The 27,894-nt window shown below is 39.0% G+C and overlaps 1 protein-coding gene across 2 annotated transcripts; it reads right to left on the bottom strand.

Annotated features, from left to right (window-relative positions):
• Nucleotides 1–7: 7 nt before the first annotated feature.
• Nucleotides 8–27,894, bottom strand: fgd5b (FYVE, RhoGEF and PH domain containing 5b). 2 transcript variants are annotated; one of them, XM_088337181.1, is made up of 21 exons: nt 27,689–27,894; nt 24,923–27,068; nt 18,822–18,975; nt 16,642–16,700; nt 16,546–16,576; nt 16,043–16,194; nt 15,796–15,952; nt 12,427–12,517; nt 12,302–12,352; nt 8,010–8,068; nt 7,304–7,375; nt 7,058–7,126; nt 4,955–5,038; nt 4,807–4,886; nt 4,633–4,729; nt 4,421–4,558; nt 4,229–4,331; nt 2,903–3,039; nt 2,701–2,826; nt 2,448–2,605; nt 8–1,304 (listed from the first exon to the last, which is right to left on the bottom strand). In XM_088337181.1, exons 1-21 carry the CDS (start codon nt 27,696–27,698, stop codon nt 1,268–1,270), a joined length of 4,011 nt encoding a protein of 1,336 aa, XP_088193307.1. In that variant the 5' UTR covers nt 27,699–27,894; the 3' UTR covers nt 8–1,267. The 2 variants fall into 2 exon arrangements, with proteins under 2 accessions (XP_088193307.1, XP_088193306.1); XM_088337180.1 differs by having other exon boundaries at nt 4,801–4,886.

Consider the following 27,894-nt stretch of genomic DNA (forward strand, 5'->3'; position numbering starts at 1 on the left):
AGGTCACTTGCTTTTCATTACTGACTTTATTTTCAAAATGTAGTGTAGTGGAAAGTTAGCTATGATTAATTTTTCATTTTTATTCAGTTTTTGTATTTTCATAACACTGCTGCTTTTTTGGTTTGACTCTCTTGGCTTTTGTTCTGAAACGATTGTTATATTAATATTTATTGTGTTAAACTGTTTGTTTACAATGTAATTTAATAAAAATTAAAACATTAATAGTTTCTGAAATAATTCTGCTCATCCATCCATCCATTATCCGCTTATCTTCAGGAGGGTCGCGGGGGTGCCGGAGCCCATCCCAGCTATCTTCGGGCAGTGGGCAGGGAACACCCTGAACTGGTTGCCAGCCAGTCGCAGGTCACACACAGACAGACAACTCACTCACTCATTCACACTAAGGGACAATTTGGAGAGGCCAATTAATCTGACATGCATGTTTTTTGGGAATGTGGGAGGAAACCGGAGTGCCCGGAGGAAACTCACGCAAGCACGGGGAGAACATGCAAACTCCACACATGAAGGTTCGATCTCATGACCTCACTACTGTGCCACTCATGCGCTAACCACTACGCTGCCGTGCTGCACCTTTCTGCTTAATTTATCATAATTATAATCCAACTCAAGGAGGAAGGCTTTCGGTTTTCAATAATCGTTACATTTTCAAGCAAAATGTATCAGTATCAGATTGGTATCAATCCATACTTCACTCTATGTGCTTGGCTCGCTTCCAAAAATTTCCAGTATCGCCCACCTTTAACCGTCAATAATGATTTCCCGTCATTTATGGGCACACATCATGACTATAACAGCATTTACTTGCAGTAGAATTGGAACGGTGCAAATCAAAATGGATCAGTAGAATTTTTTTTAACGTTTTTGATGCAGTGTCCTTGTATCCGTGCAAATGAACATTGCAGGTCAACTAAATATGTCAGGTGCTCCATTTTATATAAATGAAACCAGTCATTTTTAATACAGTCATAACAGATATCACACTGGAGCGCTCTACATTTGTAAGTGATCTACCCAGACTTAACAGTGACAATTAGCCACAGCTTTCATGAAGATGAACAGCTAATAAGAGTATGAGGTCACATCACATGACTGGTTATACGCGTAAGTGCTTTATGTGGTGCACAGCATCACACCTGCAACCTGCAAGGGTGCAACAGTAGCAAAATATCTCCCTTCCTTTTCAATACCTTCCTGCAGTATTGGGTGGGAAAGTTCCACTTTTCTGGAAGGTTTGAGTGATCTGATCCTATAAAACCGTGGCTTCCTCCATGGCGTTGACCCACCTGTGTGAGAAGCAGGTTTTGCAAAACATTAGTGTAACATACCAGTTCTCATGACGATTTCTTTCTATTTTTAATGACACAGATCTATAATTCGGAATTAGTGTTTGGTAGGACTTTGAAATGAGCGACAGACACCTGTATTGACGATTATTTTGCCTTGAGTTGTAAGTTCTAAAAGGTAGTATCGAACTAAACTCACTCCGACGTTTATTACAACTCCAAGTCTATTTAATTTTAATGACTCCTAAACAAAGACAATGTGTGTTGAAGGCAAACATAGTCCCTTTTTTCTTTAAATAAGTTTAGTTTAATGCTAAAAAATGATGGATAATTCCAAAAGGGGTCAAAAAAGGCCCTTTGAAACATTTTAAATACCGATTGGCACATATTTTGTCCTCTGCAAAAAGCATAAAATCGTACAGCTTACATTTATTGGTGAAACTCTTCTTTAGGGAGTGAATGAGAGTGAATTACTGCCCCCGGGTGGCTACACGTTAATTCAACAAATGCATGCAATCGCAGTTAGTCATAAAACTTAATTTGCTCATTTTTAGGTAGAAAACTATACATAGTTACTTAGTTATTGCAGTAAGTTTCTGATGCACTTACAACAAAGGCCAATCTCCGAAAACTAACATTTAATGTTTTTACCTATTCATACAAACATCCTTTTTTCTCTTTCTAGTCTTTATCGCATGTTTATCCCTTAGTGCCACGTCTAATCTCGTTTTAAACAATGTTTACTATGTTGTAATCAATCACAATGACGACAATTCTATTTTTAAATTCTAATTCTAAAAGAAATAAATTAAAATGTGGTTTAAATTTAGATTTCTTTTCAGATGTAATCATTTCAACAACTAACTTTAACAAATACTTATTTGCAGCTGTACCACACAAATAAATTGTTAAAATAAATCATGCGTTGTGATTTCTGGATTTTTCTTTTCAGTTTATCTCTCTCACAGTGGACATGCATCTATGATGAAAATTTCAGACCCCTCCATGATTTCTAAGAGGGAAAAATAGCAAAATAGCAGGGTGTACAAATACTTATTTTCTTCACTGTATGTGTCAACAGATTACAAAATGCTCCTGGTTATTATCGTCATTTACAGCGAACAATGGCCCATGTGGTCTTACCTCTGGGCCGTAAAGTTGTCCTCTGCTCTAAAGGTATAGTACAAAGTGTTTTTGTGATAAAGTTGGAAGACATTAGATGTGTCCTCATCCCCCTGGTAGTTGTCAGGTAGCTTCACTGTAAAGCCCAACAAAGGCAACGTTTCTGATGCCACCTTCTCCTGCAGGTAAACATAAAAATGAAACCAAGTAGCTCACATCAACACATTTTCAAATGTTCTGTTCAGGTTGCAAGGGGGTGCTTGTTTCCCCTCACCTCTTGGCCTCTGTATGTATAGAGCACCTTGTCTTTTAGGAGAAACCACAATCTTTTCCAGTTTCTTTTGCTTTTTTTGCTGCGATGTAAACTGCCGCTGATGGAGCCCTCGTCCGACACGGTCACCTGCAGGAGGCATTTGGACGCTTTGATTAAGGTTATCATTATTATTGTGTTTGTGGATGATGAAGGAGAGGTGTACCTGGTTGAAGGTGAGCATGCCTTTGCGATGCCTCCAAATGTTCGGCGGGTGGATGCTTTGGAACACGGAGGAGAGCGGACGGGTGGAACGGCTCGGTTGAGGGCTGCTCTTTGCTGGAAGGGCACATGTGTCCTCTCCTGCAATTTAAAAAAAAAAATTGATTAAAAAGATTCCCTGCCACTTCTGTGTTTTTGTTCTCACAGGTTTCCATAGTTTCAACCTTACGCCTTTATGAAGCCTCTGTTCCCCTCTCTCTTGTTTACCCATGCTAGTGCGTCTTAGAAATGCAGGTAAATCATGTGTGACTCTGCTGCCATCTCCTGGCTTAAAGTCATGATTGCAGCCTAAAGTTTTCAAACGCTGCACCCCACCTTTAACCATTAGCGATCAACTTTGTCGACAAACCCACTAGCCCAGCCGCTAGCATTGTTTGCTTACTTTTCTAATGCTACCAAAGGCATTTTAAATAACATCATAGATACACTAGCTAATTTGTCAGAAAAAAAACATTGTTATGCTTTTTATATGAATAATGTAGATTATCTAAACATAAAACCCAGTTAGTTGTTTTGTTATTGAGTAAAGTTTTGCTATTTGTGTTTTATATTTTTAATTTATAACATCATTCTTATGGAAATGTTGGATTGCCCTTTTATCTATTTAACGAGAGGAAATTTATTTTTGAACAGCAGAAATATTTAAAATGTGAACACAAAAAGAACAATTTGAATTCAGTAATATTTACAATATGTGTTTATTTATTATCATGTCAAGGAAAAATTAAGTTATCATTCTTCATTTTGTAATTTGTTTTACATTAATTTAAAGATATATCTATGTTGTATTTAAAAGTAGGTGGAAAAAAAACCTGGGTGAAAAATTGTAAATTGAATTTATTGTTTCAAAGCTTTGAGATGCACTTTATTACGACTATGTGTCAAATTGTTATAAACATGTATTTCCCTACAGAATAAATGAGTATAAAGCTGTATTTGTATGTTTACGTACCTTAGTAGACATTGTTTGGCGGTTTTGTGTGAAAAAATACAATTAATGACTAGATAGGGGCATGTTTCCTCAGATTTTTTACTGTTATTTGTTTATTTGATTCAAACACCAAAAATATAAGATGTTTTTTTCATTTGATCATGCATGTTATCTTGAAAGAATAGCGCTCTTCTCACACAGAAGCCACCCATGTAATGTTATACTTTATATGTATACAACGTCTTCTAGTGTTCACAAGAAACCAATACAATTCTATCCTCATGTGACCGGCGTGGGAAAAGGTGTGGTGATTATCATAATTACTGTAAATGTTCTCACCCGTCTTCTTGAGCTCGTTGTAGCAATGGTCACATACTTTAGCCATGCGTTCCTTCATGTACTTGAGAGGATATCTATTTTTGGAGCAGCTTCTGCAAACAATCTGTACCAGCAGAAGGAGCTCAGTTTGAGTAAATATATAAAAAGCACTGATCGTGTTACTATATTCTCGATGAGAAAACGTTTACTCACCCTCCCACAGCTATGGCAGTGATGTCTGCGGAGAGTTAAGCCGAAATCCGAAGTGCAGTTCATACACATCATCACTTGGGATACAGGAAAAAGAGTGGGGGGCTTTTCCCCTAATGTAACACGCAGATGATCTCCAGTCTGGACACACATACGGTACTCACATTAGTTAGTTTATTCTAATTTGTAGCAAATTAAGAATTACATTTGCATACTTCTGTTAAACAGTTGTTGAAGGGCCCTGATCCTCGGTTGTGTTCGCTCACAGCATGGGTCAAAGTGTAAAACCAGTCCTCTCTTTCAATGTAGGAGCTGTCAAAAGATACACAACTGCTCACTACAAAAATGTCAAAAACAAAAAAACAAAAAAAATTGTTTTTTACAGACACCTTGCAGACAAAGTGATTGTGATGTCATTTTCCTCCATCCTCAGCGTATGTTGGGCATTTTCAATGACGGGTTTACTGACCTGGGAAATGTATACATGATGTGATAAATGGAGCAATATAGAAATAATTAGAAATAAAAATTGTTTACCTTCAATCCAGTAAGCGAGAGAGTGTTCTTCAATCTGTATTTTCCATCTTGTTGTGGATACGTGTAAAGTAAAATATCATTCATCTATATACACAAACAGAAAGTGGAAATTATTTTCCATTAGATAGCAATGTAATTGCTTGTATTCTATCTCATTGACTGTGACGTGAACAGTGTTGCACGTAATGTTCTTAATCAAGCAAATAAAAATGTAGCACACATAATCACCCATCGTAAATCATTGTGATCTTTTGATACCCATAAAAATATACTACACATTCCACTGTTAGCCTCTGCATCACATATAATGGACGTCAGATACCAGCAGGCATGTTTTATTACCCTCTTATTAATAATAGCTGATAAAACTTGATCACCGTCAAGGTGGAAACAGCAGTAGGGTAGCAAACAGAACAGAGAAAATTGTTAACGAGCATTTTTAATGCCTTGGAGTCATGGCAGGGAATTAAAAAACACGAAATACGGAATTGTAATGGTGGGATTGTTGGTTCGAAATTGCAACAAAAAGAAATGACTAGCACTACAAATGCGAAGAGACACACTACATGTGCTAGAGCTCTGGCACCCCTGTCTGTTCTAAAAAAAAAGCCCTGTAAAAATATACCAGTTTGCTTGACTTAATAATAAATGACATGACTACACTTAATATCCATCCATTATCTGCACCGCTTATCCTCAGTAGGGTTGCAGGGGTGATGGAGCCAATCCCAACTATCTTCGAGCAGTGGGCAGGGGACACCCTGAACTGGTTGCCAGCCAGTCGCAGGGCACACAGAGACAGACAACTCACTCACTCATTCACACCTAGACAATTTGGACGGGCCAGTTAACCTGACATGCATGTTTTTGGAATGTGGGTGGACATCGGAGTGCCCGGAGGAAACCCAAGCAAGCACGGGGAGAACATGCAAACTCCACACAGGAAGGTTGGTAGCCAAATTTGATCTCATGACCTCAGAACTGTGCCGCACATGCGCTAACCACTGCACCACTGTGCTGCCCCTTTACTTAATAATTTAAATTAATTTCTTTTGAGTCATTATTTTCTGGATGTCTAACATGCTTAATTTGTTGAAATAATAAAACTTAAAAAAACAAAATTTAGCAAAGTATTGATCAGTTATGGGAAAAAACTCCTCAGGATTGCATTTAAACATACAAATATTAAATTTAATTGGAATTGAAATCAAATTTAATGACTTCATAAAATAATAATTCAAAAAATTTAAGTTAGTTTTTGTCTCTACTTCCTTCTGCACAATTTTTTGTTAGAAAGTGATGTCCATAACCACTTTTTCATTGACTGAAACGAATACTGATACTGTAATCAACTTTTGAGTAGTCAACAATACTGATAGCAGATATGATACAAAAATTATATACACTTCCCTCCTTTACCGCAAGATAGATTATGAAAAAATATGAATACCAACACAAATCACATGACAAAAGTACAGCCCTTTAATATTTAGTCTCTGGTTAAAAAGCAGACAGTACTTGTATCAACCACATTCGCCAGATCTCAATCTTAAAAAAAGGCTAGTATTGCTACTAATAAAGATACTTGGTATCGTTTTCAATCAACCCTATTTTTAGATTTATTGCTTTAAGGTCCATGACCGAAAAATTATTTTGTTAAGTGGTGTTTTAAAGTAGGGGAATACCTAAGGCTGAATAATTTGGTTGTTTACTTAATTGTAATTATATTGTTTGTGAATTTACGCTCGCTCAGTTTATTTACCTATGCTCTTCATGTTACTTTTTGTTTTTTATGTTTTAAGTTGAAATTATTTCTGCATATATTTATCATCAGCGATGTTTGATACCAGGTTTTTCCCTGATAACCAACTCTTAAATAGTCGTAGATACCAATACCAAAAAGAACCTGCAAAATCTGTCTGATATTTCCACAGAAATACCTTTAAATCTTCACCAAATATTTTATTTAATACCCCTTTTTATTCGTGGCAATTTATTACTTATATTTTTTTCTAGTCCCTGATTGTTTTTTGTTGATTGAGTGACATTTCACATGACACAGATCTCTCAGATTGACATTGGAAACAAAGCACTTGTGTTTACCAAAAACAGATGACGAGGCTGTCGATTCCTCCGGCTGACCTTCATCAGGGTGCCTTCCTTTACAAACACCTGAGGTTGAGAAAAACGGCCAAATCACAACACAATTATTAGTCGATTCGTGTCTCCCGCTCATATTATTGTTCGGGCTCAGGCCGACAATGGAATCGCAGTTGAGTCACTGTGTAAAGGGCAAAGGTGGTGTGGCAAAGCGTAGAGTGAAACAATGCGATATTACGAGCGTCATACCCGACCAGGCTGTAGCAGGTCTCGCTGGCCGTGGACGCTGTACTCAATGTTTACTAGACGGAGCAAGTTCTCCTAGCAGGACACAGAGACAAAATACAACTTTTTATTTTACCTTTACCAACGCGGTAACATCTTCATTGCCATTTATCATAAAAAATAATTTATTTAATTTTGGAGGGACATTAAATTCCAGTGTAGTGACAACAAATAACAATGCGAACCTATTTGAAGGTTAGGAACTAAATATTGCAAGATATTACATCAATCAAATGAATCCCCAACTATTTTAATGATCAGGTTTTGGATTAGAAATCCTCCTCAGAGTTTCACCTTCTGAACAATAACCACTTTTCTTAGCATTTTTAGCAGTGGGATAGCGTAGATAGTTAACATTCTTTGAGGGAAAAAAAAATCACTTAAGCTTTTTTCTTCCTCACATTATTAGCTTAGAAATAATTCAGTTCTCCAGCTGCAATTCTGTGAAGCACACTGTAAAGCGCTTTGGGAAGTCTTGACTTGAAAAGCGTTATATAAATGCAGATCATTTCATTTTCATTTCAATTCTAAAATTTGATTCCTTGTCAGCATGCAAAAAGGATGGGCACATGAAGATGAAATATTTAATAAATGAGCAAACTGTTTGAAAGCAAAAATTATGATTTGAAAGACACACTCTGATTTAAAATTATAAAAGGATGTCACTTACTCCGTGCCGTAAACTGTCATTTGCTTGGTCAGAAATATCAGCCACGATCACGACAGCAGCTAAAAAAAGTCGAGAAAAAAAGCAGAATTAAACATATGTAAGTCTCTCGGGACTAAAGCTAAAGGTTAACTTTGATTGTCCAAAGCAGTTGGTCAGGACATGCCTCATTCTTCCGTTTTGACATCTATGTACTTGTGTGTGCGAGGAGGTAATTGTATTTTTGACCTTCTTTCGACCATTTTCAGGATTTTTAACATCATTGTAAGGACCACTAAACTTATTATGTCATTTTGGTGGTCCAAATGTGGCTAGGTACGTTTCTTAGGGTCAGGCTTGGAGTAAAGTTTTGAGTTAAACTTTGATTGGGGTTAGGTAAAGAATGAGGTTCAGGCAATCAGTTTCAATGGTTAAGGTAAAAGTCTAGGGAAGGGACTGGCAAAATGTTGAAAGAGCCGTATTGGACAAAAAAACATGTTTTGAGGCGCAAAAAAAGCTTAATATGAGCCTTATAAGGAATTCAACACATACTGTTTATGCAGTTGCTTGCGAAACTATTTGGCCCTCTTGAACTTTGTGACCTTTTGACACATTTCAGACTTCAAACATAAAGATATGAAACTGTAATTTCTTACAATAAGTGGGACACAATCATGAAGTGGAACAGACTTTATTGGATATTTTAAACTTTTTTAACAAATAAAAAACGAAAAAGTGGGTGTGCAAAATGATTGATCCCCATTGAGTTAATACTTTGTCGCGCCACCTTTTGCCGCGATGATAGCTGCAAGTCGCTCGGTGTATGTCTCTATAAGTTTTGCACATCGAGAAACTGATATTTGTGGCCATTGGGAGGTCGCTGGTTCGCGCCTCGGCCGAGTCATACCTAATTGGTAAAATGGCGGCGCCCTCTGTTGGCTGCGGCTGCATCGACTCGCTACAACGGGTCAGGTGCATCGACATTTCGTTCTGTGTACATTGTTACAAAGAATGACAATACAAAGGAAATTATTATTATTATTATTATTATTATTACTCTTTGCAAAACAGCTCAAGTTCAGTGAGGTTGGATGGAAAGCGTTTGTGAACAGCAGTTTTCTGTTCTTTCCACAAATTATCAATTGGATTGAGGTCTGGACTTTGATTTGGCAATTTTAACACCTTGATATCTTTTCTTTTTTGGTGAACTATTCCATTGTAGCTTTTGCTTTATGTTTTGGATCATTGTCTTGTTGGCAGACAAATCTCCGTCCCAGTCTCAGGTCTTTTGCGGACTCCGTCAGGTTTTCTTCCAGAATGGTCCTGTATTTAGCTCCGTCCATCTTCCCATCAATGTTTGACTGTGGGGATGGTGTGTTGAGGGTGATGAGCTGTGCTGCTTTTACGCCAAACATAACGTCTTGTATTGTTGCCAAAAAGTATGATTTTGGTCTCATCTGACCAGAGCACCCTCTTCCACATGTTTGGTGTGTCTCCCAGGTGGCTTGTGGCAAACTTTAAACGACACTTTTTATGGATATCTTTAAGAAATGGCTTCCGTCTTGCCACTCTTCCATAAAGGCCAGATTTGTGCAGTATATGACTGATTGTTGTCCTATGGACAAATTCTCCCACCTAAGCTGTAGACCTCTGCAGTTCATCTAGAGCAGGGGTGTCAAAGTCAAATGGACGGAGGGCCAAATAAAACATTTGGCTACAAGCCGAGGGCCGGACTGTCCAATCTTTACTGAAACCAAGATTTAACCTACTGAAAACACAACAAATATATTACAATATGATTGTATAAATAAAGCAATATTTTCTTATGACTCTGTCAGTCATTTTTAATTTCAGCAGGCACAAAATACAAATGTCCTTTATATAAAAAACTCATAACATATCTCATAACAACAACTCATAACCATTTTCTATCATTCAATCATCTGAAATTATTAAAAAGAAATATTGCCTCGAAATACAATAAAATAAAGTGCAAAAATCTCTTGTTACTTAAAACCAATAGCAATCAACACACTGGACCTCATCTGTCCTGCTCAAATGTACATTGACTTTCCTTTCTGGGCTTTCTCTGGGTTAGTGTGAAAAAAAGGAATTACTGATTAACAAATAATAACAATCAAAAGTCATTTTCTCTGCTAAATAGGAGACAATTTTATCAAAAGACTGTTGTCCACATCAAGATCTATTATCCATGAAAAGCCGAAAAACAAGAAACACTCCCAGGACAGAGTCGGCAAACAAAAACAACATAGTCAACATAGACAATAAAGCTTTAAAATTCCCGAGGGGAACAACAAAAAACAAGACCTTCTTTATGTGCATATTTAACTTTTAAACTTGAACGGAGTAAAAACTTCAAATGTGTAATTGCACAGGAAACATGACTGTATTATTACTGTATTTACATACATTTATATACAGTACTGTATTACTACAACTCTACATTACTTGTTTGAGGCTGACGCTGATACTTTTCCAGCTACCTCCGTGAACATGTACTCCAACTCCCACCTTGTTTGAAAGCCCCGGTTTTCAGTGTCCACCTTCCGTTTAGCCATTGTTGATGGGTAATGTGGGCTAATTTTTGCTGTTATGCTAATGACTGCTGCTGATCGACTGCTGAATAAATCAAACCGCCTCCCGCTTTGCTCCCGCTCGGCGCGTCCCCGTTGCATTGTGGGAAATGTAGTATTCATGCGTACTGCGGGCTGCTGGCTTGCAGCGGCCTGCGGGCCGGATCTAATAATATATTGATATCGTCACGCGGGCCAGGTAAAACCCTCTCGCGGGCCTAATGTGGCCCGCGGGCCTTGACTCTGACATATGTGATCTAGAGTGATCATGGGCCTCTTGGCTGCATCTCCGATCAGTTTTCTCCTTGTATGAACCGAAAGTCTAGGGGGACGGCCCGATCTTGGTAGATTTGCAGTGGTCTGAGACTCCTTCCGTTTAAATATTATTGCTTGCACAGTGCTCTTTGGGATGTTTAAAGCTTGGGAAATCTTTTTGTATCCAAATTCAGCTTTAAACTTCAACACAACAGTATCTCGGACCTGCCTGGTGTGTTCCTCGTTCTTCATGATGCTCTCTGCGCTTTAAACAGACCTCTGAGACTATCACAGTGCGGGTGCATTTATACAGAGACTTGATTACAAACAGGTGGATTCCATTTATCATCGTTAGTCATTTAGATCAACATTGAATCATTCAGAGATCCTCACTGAACTTCTGGACAGAGTTTGCTGCACTGAAAGTAAAGAGGCTAAATAATTTTGTACACCCACTTTTTCGTTTTTAATTTTTAAAAAAAGTTTAAAATATCCAATAAAGTGTGTTCCACTTAATGATTGTGTCCCACTCACTGTTGATGTTTCATAAGAAATTACAGTTTTATATCTTGATGTTTGAAGTCAAAAAATTTGCAAAACGTCACAAAGTACAAGGGGGCCAAATAGTTTCGCAAGCCACTGTACTATGTTCATTGAAAAACGTTAAGAATGTTTGTGTCATGTTTGTCCTCCTAAAAAAGTATATCATTTTCCATTATCAAACAATTTTGAAAAAGCGCTTGGGAGCTCCAAAGAGCTGCTTGTTGCTCACGCCCGGTTTAGGGAATGCATTATGTGAATGGGAGGTCTCAATTAGGATAGAAAACATAAGTGTGTGTGTGTGTCTTTATTTTAAACAGTATACTGTATTATATATAACAAGCCATATCAAGATCAGTTACATAATAGCAAGTTCTTATCATAAATGTCAAAAGGAAACTGCTTCTTAAGTTTCATTTTAATTCTACAACTATATATTTTTCTGTAACCTCACTTGTTTTCATTTTTTATTGAATGAGAAAAAAGAGAAAAAAAATGCTAACTACAATTTTTAATTGTGGTGTTGTTCAGATGTTTATAAACCTCACCACCGAAATTACAAAAAACTGCACCGAACCAATAAGAAACAGTCCTAATTAGGATGCAGCACAGTTCCACACCGCTGCAAACTCCAAAAGCAATAACTAAGCAATGGCATAGCTCCTCCTCAGATTCTTTTTAAGCACGAAGAGCCTTGTTTACTTGTTTTGTTGCCACGGCGATGATTTCCAGTCATTGCAAAAAAATGACCACTGGTGGCTACTTTCTTTCTAGTAAAGTCATCTAAATTGGCTCTCTCAAGGCCACCCCGCCAAGCCAAATGGAATAAATTTGCGGACAACCACAAACAAACAACAAGCCGGGAAGGCTCCCTTGTGAATGGCAGCTTGTGTCCACACTTGCCTCTGCTTAGCATGTTTATTGTACCTTGGGTGTCCTCGTATTCTTTGGAATCAGGGGAGAGGTTGTTCAAGTAATCTGCAAGCAAGAGTGAAAAATAGGTTAATCTTTAAAAAAGTGAACTTTACCTTTTTTTGGGGGAGCGTACCTACCTGTTAGGATCATCCGGTACTGAGCCACCCGCACAATCACCTTCAGGAGTTGTTGTTTAAGAGAAACCATTTGGCCGGATGGATTCCGTTGCTGTGAACATAAAACACCCTCTCTGAGTACTGCAGTGACAATAAAAACAGTTTGAGACGGCGAGTGAATGTGCAAAAAATACAGACAACCCGCAGACAAAAAAAAAAGAAACTTCATAAATATTTCATCTATAAGGTTTGGCAATAATTCAGCTTAGAATCAGAATCACCTTTATTCTACTATTTTTACAACGAGATTACGGTTGCACTCCAGTTGGCAAAACTATACAGTAGAAAGACTGATGAATAGAACCAAAAAAAAACTCTAGTAAAAAGTATTTACAGCTGAAATAAGAACTACAAAACCGGGATATTTTATTCTAACCGTGTGAAATTGCACTTAAAACTGTAACAGTCAAAATGTCAGAAAAAAATGTTAAAACGTCATATTGTCAGACATAACGAAATTGTGAATATGCTTGATTGCTGTTAAGATTGTCGAGAGTGGTTGTTCAAACCTTACATTGTTTGTTTGCTGTTATTAGCGTCAATAAATTTGTTCAAACCAAAAAAAGTCAACGTGAAAACTGAAAAATATTCTATTGCACTTAGTTATGGAAACGAAGTCAAGTGTAAATAAGTAAACTGTACAATGTAAAACCTTGAACAGTACAAAATAAATCAAGTTAAGAACTTTTTTTCAAAGAGCTACTTCTTCTTTTTCTTTCATAACTGTTTTAGAATTAAGTCAAGAGCATCTGACAAAAAAAAAACTGTACTTTAACTGGGATATTACACTTGAACCGAGATATTGCACTTAAAACTGTAACAGTCAACCTGACAACTGAAACATTTTCCATTTCACAAAGTTATGCAAATGAAGACAAGAGTAAATATGTTTACAGTACAATGTAAAGCGTTTAAGAGTACAGAAATAAATCGAGTAAAGAACGTTTCTGTGATAAAATATTTATTTTGCATGACTGTTTTATGATCAGGTCAAGAGCATGATAAAGTAAAAACTGTACATAACCGTAATTTTGCACTTGATCGGTATATTGCACTAAAAACTAAGGTATTGCACTTGGAACAGGTACTTTGCCCTTTAAATCTGTGTTTCACAACTGTGGTTTGGTGTGTTGATAGCTTTGGGGAAGGAGCTATCCTTCAGTTGTTTTTTTCAGCCCTTGTGGGATATGACCCATCAGCCCGATGATAGCTGTTCGAAAAGTTGTTTGCCGGGGTGTGATAGGTCTTTTAAGGTGTGTTTAGCTCTGCTGAGATAGCAAGAGCTGGTAATATCCTCTGGGCACTGGGCAGGGGGCAGCCGCTGATCTTTTAGAATCCTCTGCAAGGGCCCAGTCTCATGAATGGTCCGATGTGACACGTCCATCAATTTGGTTGTATTGCTTCTCCTCAATGGGCAAATGTGTAAGTTAAAATAACCCATTTCCCTTCATAACAACACAGTATTTTTGTATATTTGGATGAATATTACATGAATAAATATCTCATCTCATCTCATCTCATTAGCCGTACCGCTTATCCTCGTTAGGGTCGCGGGGGGCCCATCCCAGCCATCTCCGGGCAGTGGGCAGGGGACACCCTGAACCGGTTGCCAGCCAATCGCAGGGCACACAGGGACAGACAACTCGCTCGCTCATTCACACCTAGGGACAATTTGGACCGGCCAATTCCCCTGAAATGCATGTCTTTGGAATGTGGGAGGAAACCGGAGTGCCCGGAGGAAACCCACGCAAGCACGGGGAGAACATACAAACTCCGCACAGGAAGTCAGGAGCTGGATTTGAACCCACGACATAAATCAAAAATATATTAATGCGTTCTTATTTGATTATATATTTTAATCTGTTTGCCACAAAATATAAAAAAGAAACAGCGGGGTCATCGAGCCAAAAGTCAGCCTTTGATGTACTGCATGATCCTTCATGGTTATAAGACCTTTACAACACAGGAAAGTCAGAATGCACGTGAACGAAATGTCAACTGCATTAAAAGCAAACACTCACTGAACCGAGGTGGGGAGGAGCAGAGTTGACTGCTGCCCTTTGAGAGGTTCTGGAGGAAATTCAATTTGAGTTTTTTGTGTAATGAGGTGGGATTAACTTTGTTAAGTTATGTTAATGCAATGCCACAGTTTTTTGGGGAAAAAAAATACAAAATTGTTTAGTTATAAAATTTGAATCGTGATAGTCCCCTTCATCAATGAAATATAAATAAATATAAAGCTTGTTTATGCCAGTTTAAAGAGAAAAACATCGAGTAACAGGGCAGCACGGCGGCGCAGTGGTTAGCGCATGTGCGGCACAGTTCATGTCTTGGGAACCTCCTGCGTGGGTTCAAATCCAGCTCCAGACTTCCTGTGCGGAGATTGTATGTTCTCCCCGTGCTTGCGTGGGTTTCCTCCGGGCACTCCGGTTTCCTCCCACATTCCAAAAACATGTATTTCAGGTGAATTGGCCGGTCCAAATTGTCCCTAGGTGTGAATGAGCGAGTGAGTTGTCTGTCCCTGTGTGCCCTGCGATTGGCTGGCAACCAATTCAGGAAGTCCCCTGCCCACTGCCCGATGATTGCTGGGATGGGCTCCAGGACCCGCGACCCTACTGAGGATAAGCGGTGTAGCTAATGAGATGAGATGAGACATCGAGTAACAAAGAATGAACAACAAAGAGGATCGTATTGAGAATTTTAACATATACACTATATACAAATGTAGTACTAATATATGTAAGTAGGAGTTCAAAGAATATTCCATCCCTTGTTTGACTCTATTTCCTTGAATTTAGCATAATTTCTGATTTGACAGGACCTCAAACTGAGTGCAAAAAATGACTATTCAGAGAATTTCAAGACACACAAGCTCGGCCTAACCTTTTTCTATAGTTATTAGAGCTGATGGCAAGACTTATCATCATGACTTAGTAGAAAGATGTCAAAATTATTGTACGAGGGCGTATGAGGTCCCGCTAACCATTCTTTTGTGACAACGTATTGAAAAATGTTTTTAGATCCCCCAAATCAACTTTATGTACTGTTATAGCTTTTATTTGGGCAAGTTTAGTTATAACAAGTAAGAACATTAGTATCTCTGAGAGAGAGAAAGAGAGAAAGGGAGGGGGTTATGGCGGATGGATGGATGGATGGATGGATGGATGGATGGAATGATACGTTAGTGAACCTTAAAGAAAAAAGTTTAAATGAGTTATTTTACTCAAATTTACAGTATGTTTGGTGAAGTTGAAGTCAACCTTGGACCTTTTTGTGCTCTGTAAATCGAAAAAAAGCCTACAATTGCCACATAGTTATAATCGGACTGACCTCAAACTTTCGGACGATGGCTGCAAAGGCTGTTGATGTCCTGCAACTCTCATCCAGCAGGTTCATACTTCGGTCGTAGTGCCCGATGTAGGTGGTGAAAAGCAAGAACTCTGCCTTCCTGGAGAGGAAGATGTCGGCGATCTTCTTGCTTTCCTCCCTTCATTGGCAAAAAGAGAAACATGCAATGCATGCTTCAATTTCAATTTCAAAGTGACATTGAATTGATTGAAAAAGTCGCGCGTCTCACCACTGCCGAGTTCGGTTCTCCAGCTCGGCAAGGATCATGCGGTGCAGGAGGTAGACATCAGGCAGCTCGTTCAGAATCTCACAAAGTCTTTTTTCATCCACAACAGGCTCGCCGTCTTCCGCCACTGCGGTCATTACCGCTTCTCGAAAGTCCTGAGTCACATGGGAAGGTTTGGTTTTAAAAATATACAAGAACCTCAAATAGAAAATGGCCAATCAAGGCACAATTGTCTGTCCTGTATTTTTTCATTAAGGTAACTAGCTGAGATAAAAGGAAGTGTAGCAACCTGACTCGTTATTATGAAAAACAAGCTAACACTTAAACTGACTCTTTTTTCGAAAGTAACCGAATTATAACAAATAAAAAATAATAAGAACCACATATTGGCATCTGGACATTTTTGCTTCTAATCTGTATTTTTAGCTAATTGTTCTCCAAGCACAGGAGCATTCAAATAGAGTTTTGGTAAGAAAAAGTCCAAAAAGAATGGCTCCAGAACTTACTTCCTGGAGGACCTTGAGTGCTTTCACATGTCTGTAAGCAGAAACACACAGAATGATTTAAACAAGATAAGTTTTAATTATGAAGAGATAACTTACATTCTTTCAGTTTCCAGTAGATCCATTGCGATGTAGAAAGCTCGGGATCGACCGTCAATCTGGGTTGTAATTTAAGTGTTATAAACAGTACATGAAAGCGCACTATAACACAAAGTCATACTTCTTCAAAGTGTGCACAGGACTGTCACAGAAAATATGAATAATGTGACAACGTGATCTATTTGCTGTCATGCATTTAAAAAATGTCATACACTCTGGATCCTTTGCAAATAAATTAAAATAATTTCACGCTTCTTATTTCTAGTAATGTTTATTATGGATTATACCCTACTAGTACATTTTAATAATGTTTTAAAGTTTATTTTAACACAAACCTATTGTTTTAATATTGCTGTTTATGGCTGAAACTCAAATAACTCATCCCAAAATATTAATATAAATAATGAATTATTCATATTTCAATATGTATACTTATAAAAGTATACATTTTTTTGGTTTCAATTGCCTTATAGAAAATAAAGAACGTTATCACAATATTCCAATATTCTGGTGCTTTATATTTTAGTGGACTTAAGACACATTTCACTAGTGTAAAAAATGAGTTGATTAATGTCATTATTGAACAGCCATCATAAAATTTGAGACAAATTCTATTGCTCCTTCTTGGCAAGCTCTATTCAAAAAAATTCAAATAGTGACGTTTTATAAGTTATAAAATATTTATTTTGCTTGCCTACAGTGTTGGGAATTACGGCATTCTAAATAAAGCTGTTACGTAAGGGCATTATCTTTTCAATAACGAGGTAATCGAATTAATTATTAATTATTTTTTCCCGGCTACCCACCAATCGAGAGTTGGTTCCCTTCGAGACACTGATATTCACTTGTGGTTTGTTAAAAAAAAAACAATTCAGGGATTTTGTGCTGTTGACTTTGAATTTGTGTATGAAAATGGTTACAATTGTTTTGTATTTACTTTTTCTTTGTAGATTTATAAACATTTTATAGATATTTTTATTCATGTTTCCTATGTTTTTCAGTGTTGCTGTTTAAGTGTTATTTTGGCTTCATTTAACTTTCTTTTAAGTCATTCATAATAATACATAATAAATGGTTATATATGGATTAAACAACAAAAACAACCCAAATAGCCAATTTAGAGCCGAAAAAGCGGACTCTTTTTTAGTGAGCCAAGCTAAAAAAGCCGCTTCTCTAAAAAGAGTCAGAACTCCCTTCTCTACAACAGAACAATCAAGTTGGATTTAATTTATTAAACTCACTTTTTATTTTATTTACTGCTGATGGCTGTTTTATTATATTATTTACTGTTTATTTTTGTTGAACTTCAAGTGTAGGATATATCTGTTGTTGGTGATGTGCAATAAATATTACTGGGTTCCAAAACGGGCAGCAGGGCGGCGCAGTGGTTAGCGCGTGTTTGCCACAGTTCTGAGGTCATGAGATCGAACCTCCTGTGTGGAGTTTGCATGTACTCCCCGTGGGTTTCCTCCGGGCACTCCGGTTTCCTCCCACATTTCAAAAACATGCATGTTAGATTAATTGGCCGGTCCAAATTGTCCCTAGGTGTGAATGAGCGAATGACCTGTCTGTCTCTGTGTGCCCTGTGGCTGGCTGGCAACCAGTTCAGGGTGTTCCCTGCCCACTGCCTGAAGATAACTGGGATGGGCTCCAGCACCTCCACGACCGTACTGAGGATAAGCGGTGCAGACAATGGATGGATGGATGGAGGTTCTATAACATAATTAATTACCTGTCTGTCGTTCTCTATTCTACTGAATCAAACACTTCTCAGAGAAATTCAAATTATTTGAGATAAATGTAAATGTTCATTTTTATAGCACTTTTCAAGTCCATGAAGACCTCCCAAAGGGCTTTACAATGTGCTTCACAATTTGCCTTTTACAAACAATAACTAACCGATAGCAGCGTCACTTTTTTTTAAAGTAACGGAAAAAAGTTACTTTCCCTGGTTACTTTTACTATAAAGTAACTCAGTTACTAACTCAGTTACTTTTTGGAAGAAGTAGTGAGGAACTATAACTAACTACGTTTTTACAGTAATCTCCCCACACTGCTTCCCTAGCAAAAACAGGTCACTTGACGTTACTGACACTGAAATTCATAATAGGGATAACACAATACGAAAATTGCATTATTTGTAATGGATTTGTCTTCCGTTGTCTTGTGCCTTAATGTACCTGTCTGTCATAGTTGCTTTCACCAACTGCATCTTCCTCCTCTGAGGTGCGCCCGGCATCTTCGTCAGCTGACGTAGGTCCATTGATATAACTCGGCGGATTGCTTTGTGGACCAGCAGCAAGTGAACACACTTTGTAGGCTTCAGTATATGCGCTGAAGGGGAAGAGTGAAGCGTTAAAAATATGGTACTCAAAGAATTGTTTCACTTTGCACATCCTGCATGATTTAGTCACGTTAAAATAGGGTTAGTTACAAGAACAAGGTCACAGGAACGGATATACAGCTTCGGTTGTATTCATTTATTTACAGTATAGTCCTGTGTATGACATCTTTTTTTTAATAAATGTACTGCAAAGGGACATTTTTTAAGCAAAGAACGTCCCATATCCAGTCAAAGAAATTGCACACAAATATGTTTTTATTAGAATATTATATTGTACTGTATTTTGTTTTACTGTATTTTGTTTTAACAAGAGGTATAAGAAAAATGTGTTACAAAGAAGATCAACCTTGTTGATTTTGTTGACATTTCTGTATCCGTAATTATATTTTTAATATCTAATTTAAATTAATCTATATTCTATTGTTCTTATTTTGGTCAAAAGGTAACCCCAAAATAGCAAACTCCGATGCCATTAGACATATAAGATAATTGTGCTCATGTTGAACTTTTTTTTCCATGGGTTGAGGGGATCCAATAGCAGTGATTAGGCATTGACGACACTTAAAATGTTTTGCTAATTTTAAGGATTATTTTTCTTTCTCTTTACTTAAAAAAATGTTTAAATCTTTCCCTAGAAAGATGAGTAAACTTGTCAAGAACCGTAACAGGAGGAGGAAGACCCAGATGCGTGACGTTTCTCACACAAACTTTATTTTACCGTTAAATAGGGCAGTCATGCACGTTAACCCAAGACGTCAGTGATTCGGCGATCGTTGCGCGGAATGCGTAAGGCAGCAGTCTGGCGTGGAATGACAGGAAGCCAGAGGCCGACAAGATCGATACCAATTGCACGAGCAGATATCGGACAGATGGGGTCGATACCGGACAGGACGGGACAGACAGGATTGATATCAGGCACTTGAGACTGGAGTCCGATAACAAGTAGGACGAGATAGACGGGAACACTACCAGATACTAGCCAGGAACGAAACTGGAGATCGATATTAAACAGGACAAAATAGACGGGAATGATACCGGACAGGAAACACAAGCAGGAAACCGGACAGAGTCAAAAGCCACGTCTTGCGGGTGCAGAGGTTCGTTGACGGACTGACAAAGGGTGAGTGAGAGCAATGAGCTTAAGTAGGAGGGAAGCCAATCAGTCAAAGGGCCGCAGCTGGCGCCAAACGGGCGGGGCCCATTGGGCGCCAGTGGCAACTTTGACAGAAAATGAGTCTATGAAATAAGCAAAAAGTTTTCAAAACTCCAAATCACATCCCTTGCTTCGATACACATTGCAAAAACCTTCTGGTCTTAGACATTGTTGCTTGTTTTAAGGATATGTTTTTTTCTGATTTTAAAAGGAAAAAAACTGTTAAAAATGTACAAGTAGAAGTGAGTGAGCAAAAATATTTTATGAAGGTACAATAAATTTGGCGGGGAAGGAAGGATGCATATACTGTACTTTAACTGTACTTTTGCATTGATATGTACTGTGCATTGATAATACTTTGCAAGATAATCTTTAGATATAGATTAAAATATTATATAATCCCAAAAAGTCCTTTAAGTACCCCATAGCAGTATCCCAATCACTGTTTTAGAGAACCATAACCAAATCATAATCAAAAATGCAGTTAAAGTTAATTGAATGGAATAATGCAGTACTTGAAAGGCATTGTTCAATTTTAACTACTCATTTATATCGCAAATATTGACAATGAGACATGGTATTTACTATTCAACAGATGACAATACTTCCAAGTAGTTTTTATTCATTCAGGGTTTGTACTACTTTTTCACGGCCAAATTCAAACCCTTTTTATGGACTTTAAAGCCAATTTTTCAATTTCTCCGGTACCATTAAAATAAATAAAATCCGGTGTAAAACATGTATTTTTCAGAGCCACAAATATAGGATTTTAATTCCTGAGTGTGCATTTATCAATACATGTGCTTTTTAGATCCTGGATAAATTTCAAATATCATTGTTTTTCAGGAAAATGTCTCCCCATGTAAGTGTTGGGTAAAAATGACAGTAATATGTAGTTTACATTTTCAGTTACAAGTTCTTCCCATTAGAATTTACCACTGGGAAAAACTACTTAATTTTTTTGTGTGGTCTATAATAAATGCCCACATTTAATATGTAATCCTTGCAATAATAGACATTTTCACAGGGCCCTGTTAAGGTGTAGCATGCACCCGGTCATCTTGGGTGAGACTCTTTGCGGCGATGACGCTTCACAGGACCATGCCGTACAAACTAATGCCGGCTGCAGTTGATCACGAAGGAAGAAGAAATGCAATGGCAAAGCAAAGCCACCAGAGAACAATTTTTAAAAACACTTGGTGAGACACATGTTAACAATATTAAGCGTTTACAAGCCCGTTACACAAAATTCTATCCTTGAAAACACAACATTAAAATCCCAGCAATTTTAAGCATTCCAAGCACCTGTACAGAACCTGTGACTTAATATAACTGCAACATCTCCTACCAAAATCTGTTTACAACTGTTTTCTAAGTAAAATGAGTGAACCTTATAATTGGAAACAGCAGACACAGTGAACTACAATACTGCATTATGGAGCATTATTCATAATGGAGTGGCATCATTGTTATTAATTTCGCCATAACTGATCTCCATAGTTTGTGTCTAGTGGGTGCAAGTGACTTGAGTTAAGATTCTCTAATTTGACATAATTCTTGAGTTTTATTGGCCACCCAAGTCCTTTGAGACCCTTCCACACGTAGAAATATTGCCACAATGAAAATATTGAGTGTTCGACGGGATTATAAACAGCCAAAACATTGCAACATTACAGCAATTGATAAAGTGGGGCCGGCGAGGCCTGGAGTGACAACTGCTGTCCTCTGCAGGGAGCTCTCAACGTATAAGCTGACTGGTTACAACTCAACAGGGAGCATATGCCATCCTCTAATAAAAAGCCTCTTTACATCACGGCGGTGATGCAATTGCGATCATGGAAAGCTTCAATGGATGCCAACCCCTGCTGAGATGCAAATGAGTGACATATGAACAACATATGCGAGCATTGTTAAGGCGTCACGGCTCATTACAGGTTACCAGATCCGATTTTTTTAAGAGGTGCCGGAGGTTGCGTCCAGCTCTAATAACATGACACGTTCTATAATTGTCTGAATTCTGCACTCCTTAAATGGGGACACCGAGCAAAACCTGTTACTATAAAACCTTTTAGGAGAGTCAAACTATTCATTCGCCGTCTGGCTGAGGTTCATGGCTGAGTGTGTTAGCTTTGCTGATAGTTTCTAAAGCAGCTGCTGATAACATGCTTTCAGGCTATTGCACAAGTAAACTAGACCAAGCACAAAACTTAAGAAGAAGAAAAAAAACAATGGTGCCTAAACATATCTGTGAGCGGACCTTTTGGAGAATATTTTTGTTTTGACAAGCGAGCAAATTTTGAAGACATGGTGCAGACAAATTGCACACGCAAGAACAAGAACACAGTGGATTGCAGAGAATGGGTTATAATCGTGTGTTCCTAAGTGAACCAAGGAGAAAAATGTCTTCGAAATACTGTGACAATTAATCATTCAGAGCGGGTGTTGCTGGGAAAAGGGTGGGGTTGTTAATATCAGCATGACGTCGCTGATTATAGCGATTCATTCTGTTTCTTTTGACAAACACATGATTGATGAATAAAACATTTTCCCTACAGTAATTTCTATACAATTTGAGCATCTAAGCAGAGGGCATAAACTGAAATTCAGTGGGAGTCACAATATGCATGCAGTATCATACATTATAACAGGTGTAGGCAAACTACAGCCAGCCAACTGATATTCCGGCCCCCATGACAATGCTGAAAAAGCATCCAAAAATTTTTGATGCTTCTCGTCAAACAGTGACCTGCAGTTTTAAATATGTCCATTGGATGTCGTCAAAGCCTCACGCTACTCCAAACCACCCACTGTAGCTTATATGCTGACTACCATTTATCAAACCCAGAACATTTGAGGAAACGCCTAATAATGTAAATTGTTTTAATCCGTTCCAACACCCTGAATGTTTACCATGAATGTTTAACGTAAACATAAAGCTAACCCAGGCTAATCGTACGTTCGCGTTATCGTAATCTTCCATACGAAAGATTACGCTAACATGAACGTGTAAAAATAAAAAAATCAGGTCGTTTCCAAACATTTAGCACCCGGGTCTCCACAACAATTGGTAAGCGGTTCATTGGAAAGGGGGCTCGGTTTCAACACCCTCAATGTTGGGCTACGTTCCAACACCCTGAATGTTTAACGTAAACTTAAAGCTAACCCAGGCTAATCGTACGTTCGCGTTATCGTAATCTTATGAATAGAATTTCTTACCTTTGTGGTGGTCAGCAGAAGGCGCTCTCACACCTCCTTCATATTTGGCTATTATTTCTTTCTTAAATGCAATAGTTGTACGCACTACTTTTCTTTTTTCACCTGTAGCAACTTTGCTGCTTGCACTGACTTACTTCGGAGGCATAATAAGGGGCTAAAACACCCGTACGCCGCTCAGCATCGCACCCTAGCGTACGCACTCACGCATACCAGCTCAGTAGCCTAGATGGTAGTGTGCCCGCCTTGAGACTGGGAGGTCGCTGGTTCGCGCCTCGGCCGAGTCATACCTAAGACTTATAATATTGGTAAAATGGCGGCGCCCTCTGTTGGCTGCGGCTGCATCGGCTCGCTACAACGGGTCAGGTGTATCGACATTTCGTTCTGTGTACATTGTTACAAAGAATGACAATACAAAGGAAATTATTATTATTATTATTATTGCCGGCGTTCGAACTCCGATTTTTTGACCGAACAGCGAAGCAAGAATTTCTCGAAATTTTTGGTCGGACTCCGATTTGTTCGAACTGAGAGGCGTTCGAAAACCGAGGTTCCACTGTATGTTAGGTATTGTATTTAAGACTATTGGCATATAAAATCAATCAGCATTTTTTTTTTAAATCTAAATTTGCCCACCCCGGCATTATAATAATGTCAAGGAAACTTTTGGGTTGACCTCAACTTTAAATGTTATCATTTATTATTCTTAAAGTTTTTGTTTTTAACACCGACAACTTTCGTTCTTTCTGAAAAATAATGATGAACTTTTTTACCTATTTTCCGCCATCACGACAAACCTGTAACCAAAGGTATGACTTTTTTTTTTTTTTTTTTTACAATGTTAACTTGAAACATTGTTCCGGATTACAAAACAAGAATTTCATTTGGCTAGTTTCAATGTTAAAGTAAATGACAGAATAATAGTTTATCAAAATATTTAACAGCTGCAGCAAAAAATCACATCTCTCAAACTCATGGCCACTCACATCACTTTATGTGGCCTGCGAGACATGTTGAGAGAAGCACAAGAGAAAAATTAGCGGTATTGTATCAAACAATGAATTGCACTTTGAAATATGTCTAAATATGCTAATTATGCAGTTTTACGGTCATGGGTTTAAATCCAGCTAACAGCCCACCTTTGCAGAGTTTGCATGTTCTCCCTGTGCTTGCGTGGGTTTCCTCTGGGTACTCGGGATTCTTTCCACATTCCAAAAACATGCATGTTAGGTTAATTAGCCGGTCCAAATTGTCCCTAGGTGTGAATGAGCGAGTGAGTTGCTGCTACTGGCAAGCAACCAGGTTTTTACAAATACAAAGTTGATCTAACCAAAGAGATTAAATCTTAGTGAAGGAAAAGATACTGAGGCCAAAAACCCTTCAATAATCGTTTTATAATCAAATCCTACATCCCTGAATCATAATTTAATTGTGAGCCTGCGAAAAGAACCCTGCCGTCCAGCTAAGGCACACTTTTTATGGCATTAATTTACTAGTCCGCTCGCCGTAAGAATGTTTTTTCTGCCATGTGACTCTTGAGCTAAAATGAGTTTGACACCACTCAAGCTCACCTTTCTTCTTCCTGCTTGGACGACTTAGTCTTGACGTCAAAGCCAGGGAGGCTACTCATGTCCACGTAACCGTCCGTCTCATTGGCCGATGACAAAACCCGAGCGGGGCGATCAAAGAAATCTCCCAAAGGCTGCGGTCGCACGTGTCTCCACTGCGGTACCTGAACATTCTCGTAGTCCGAGTTAACAGCCGGAACGTTTTCATAGTCCGAAGTGTCAGCATTTGGGAAGGAGATGGACCGAGGCTTAGTGAGGGGCAATGGCGTGAAAGGCACCCTGGAGCGCTCCTCGAAGGATTCCACCCGGACCACGCTGCGATTGAAAAAGGCCGCTGAGCATCTTATTCTTGCGGCGTCCGGATAGAGCAATAAGGCCGGCGCTAGTTCAGGTGATGCCTGAGGTTGGTAAGCAGTCCGTTGGAGGAGCCGTGGGGAACCGGTAACACTGCGTCTATCCAAATCGAGAAGTCTGTTGGGCACCACATGGCTGGACTCAGTTGAGGACTCAGACGAGGACAGGTTTAAAGGCTTGCTCTCCGCTTTCCGCCGAAACTTTAGCATCAGGAACCGCTTGATAGAGGATTTCTTCTTTCGATTTTTCTCAGAGGAATCCGCGTCAATGAGGAGTGAGGGTGAACTCTTGGCGATAGGTCTCTTGGTGATGTAGGCCAGCTCAAAAGGTGGTGGGATGTCCAGGACAGACGGAGGTGTAGACGTGCCACTGGTTGACCGTGGTGAGCGTCTCGAGAAGCTACCGCATGGAGAGCCTTCAGTCCCTCTGTGGCCACAACTGGGTGTGGACGTGGATGAGGGAGGATACAAGGGTAGATAGTGAGGTTTGGGGTAGCCCATTGACATGGGGCTACCGTTTGACACTGGGCCATTCTGATTGAACCTGGGTCCGTGAATAAGGCGCCTGCCTGCTATGCATTTCTGATGCGACGGGGAGTGAGAGCTGATTCCAGATGCACTCCTGGTCAAAGGGAACACATTTTCACCCTCAGAACTATCATCGCCCGGATCCTCATAAAGGTGGTCGTCGCTAACGTCTGCGTCAGTGACGTCATCAGCCAACGAGTGTTTAAAGGAGTCAGACTTTATCAGTGAAATTAATTTGTTTCCTGTGAAAGAGGAGGTCAACGAGGTATCTGAGTTATAGAGAAGACGAAATTTGGGTTGGCAATACAAACGATTCAACAAGGCATCTAGCCGCTGTTCCTCGCTTGTCACCGACATACTTCTCCCGTATCCTGTGGGTCCTTTTTGAAACTGAATCTTGTGGTATTTCCCTGGCCTCAGTCGTGAGAGTGGACTGCCAGGTACGCCAAAATCTTTATTGTCCTTTAGGATCATATCTTCCTTGATAATGTCCTCTGGAGACACATAATAAGGTTCATGATTTAGGCATTCTTCCAAGCTAACTTGCTTCCTGGTTTCACGCAAGATACGTTTCTGGTCACTAAATCCAACGTTGTGGTCTTCTTTAAGTGCACTGAACTCCAGGTTTGCATTTTTAGGCTGAGAAAGAATTCCTTCAATAGGAGTAGATGTCCGCTCACTAAGGTCGTCATCAGTAAGAGAATTGGTCGTGTCTTCCAATTCTTTCTTGTTTGGAGCCTTGTTCTCCATCCCAGCCCATTTCTCTTCATCCACGCTGTTAACGGAAATGTCCCCCATTGAGAAGCCGTCCGTGTCGGCCAGTGCCTCGCCCGCATCCTCGTCCATATCCTCCGTCACGTCTGTGGTGTCAATCATCTCCACCGCATCCTCTGAGTCAGTGGTGAGCCGGTCCTCGCTGGTCCAAAGCGTGTCCAGGGAGTCCACTTCCTCCGAGAGGGCACTGTCCGTTAGTCTACAGTCCTCATCTGTCTTCGGAGCCATCCCTACTTCCTGATCTTTATTGAAAGTTTGTCTTATTAAAGACACATTTTGCTCAGAATCTTCCTTGTTTAGACCGGTTTCTCCATTAAAACCTCCGTTGATATATACTTCGGGGGTATCTGAGAGGAGAAATTCCCTGGAATGGAATTTCAGTATAGGTTTGGGGGCAACAGAAGGTTTGGGACCCCTGACTGCCGACATTAGCGTCACACGGGTGGGACAAATAAGTGTCGGCTTTGGGGCGACACAGGGCTTCTTGGTGTAGTCTGAAGGAACAACAGGAAAAGGAAACAGTAAGAAGATGTACCTTAAAATAGATTGCAGCTCACTCGAGAGGGGGTCCTAAAATGACAAATTGCATTTCGTGCCTCTTTTTTTTTTAAATTACAATTCGTCTCAAAGTTTTAAAATGTACATTCAGAACTTTAGTTATATTTGGAGAATGCTTGTCCACCCTTTGGGGGAACAATGATGGAAGGGATTTCCCTGAGTGGCTTCCTGTGATTCAAAGCCCCTTAAAAAAAACTGCTCATGCATTTAGAATGCAGCCACTGTACTGTATCGTCTGTGTTAAGACAGTGACAAATGTAGAGCAAAGTCGACGTGATAAATGTGTTTCATTTGGCAAACATGAACACTCTGGATAGCAAGCCAAAAATTCAAAAACAACAACACAACTACTCTGCAACAAAAAAAATCTATTAATTATGTGGTAAAGTAAGCTAAAAAAATCCATAGACTGGAAGATGAAACCTGGCTAAATTCGTGCTTAATTCCTTAACAAAGAGCTGAGAGAAATATATAAAAAATAAATACTTAAGAATCCTATACTGCAGTAAATTAACGTGTGAAAGGTTTTGTTAAAGTTGATAAATCGCTAGCTCACCTGTGTTCATATTGACGACGCTAACAGCTCCTTCATGTCGTCCCAGGATGCAAAATTAGAAAGAACAAAATGTTGAATATTACTTGAAGAATTAAATAAGAAGTGGTCAAATACACAGATAGATAATGAAACCTGAAATTAAAAAATAGATATAATTTGGCTTTCGCTGTGTCCGCCATTCAAGAGAAGCCGCCGCTCTCCTCTTG

Source organism: Urocampus carinirostris, chromosome 6, assembly GCF_059441175.1.
Source record: "Urocampus carinirostris isolate Australia breed hairy pipefish chromosome 6, RoL_Ucar_1.0, whole genome shotgun sequence".
Taxonomy (NCBI): domain Eukaryota; kingdom Metazoa; phylum Chordata; class Actinopteri; order Syngnathiformes; family Syngnathidae; genus Urocampus; species Urocampus carinirostris.

Excerpts from the sequence above, each read along its gene's own strand:
- fgd5b (XM_088337180.1), bottom strand. Across the intron at positions 18,976-24,922 it reads TCCAAGCAGGAAGAAGAAAG|CGCATATACTGAAGCCTACA; the intron begins GTGAGCTTGAGT and ends CTTCCCCTTCAG. Across the intron at positions 2,606-2,700 it reads ATACATACAGAGGCCAAGAG|GAGAAGGTGGCATCAGAAAC; the intron begins GTGAGGGGAAAC and ends GTTTACCTGCAG.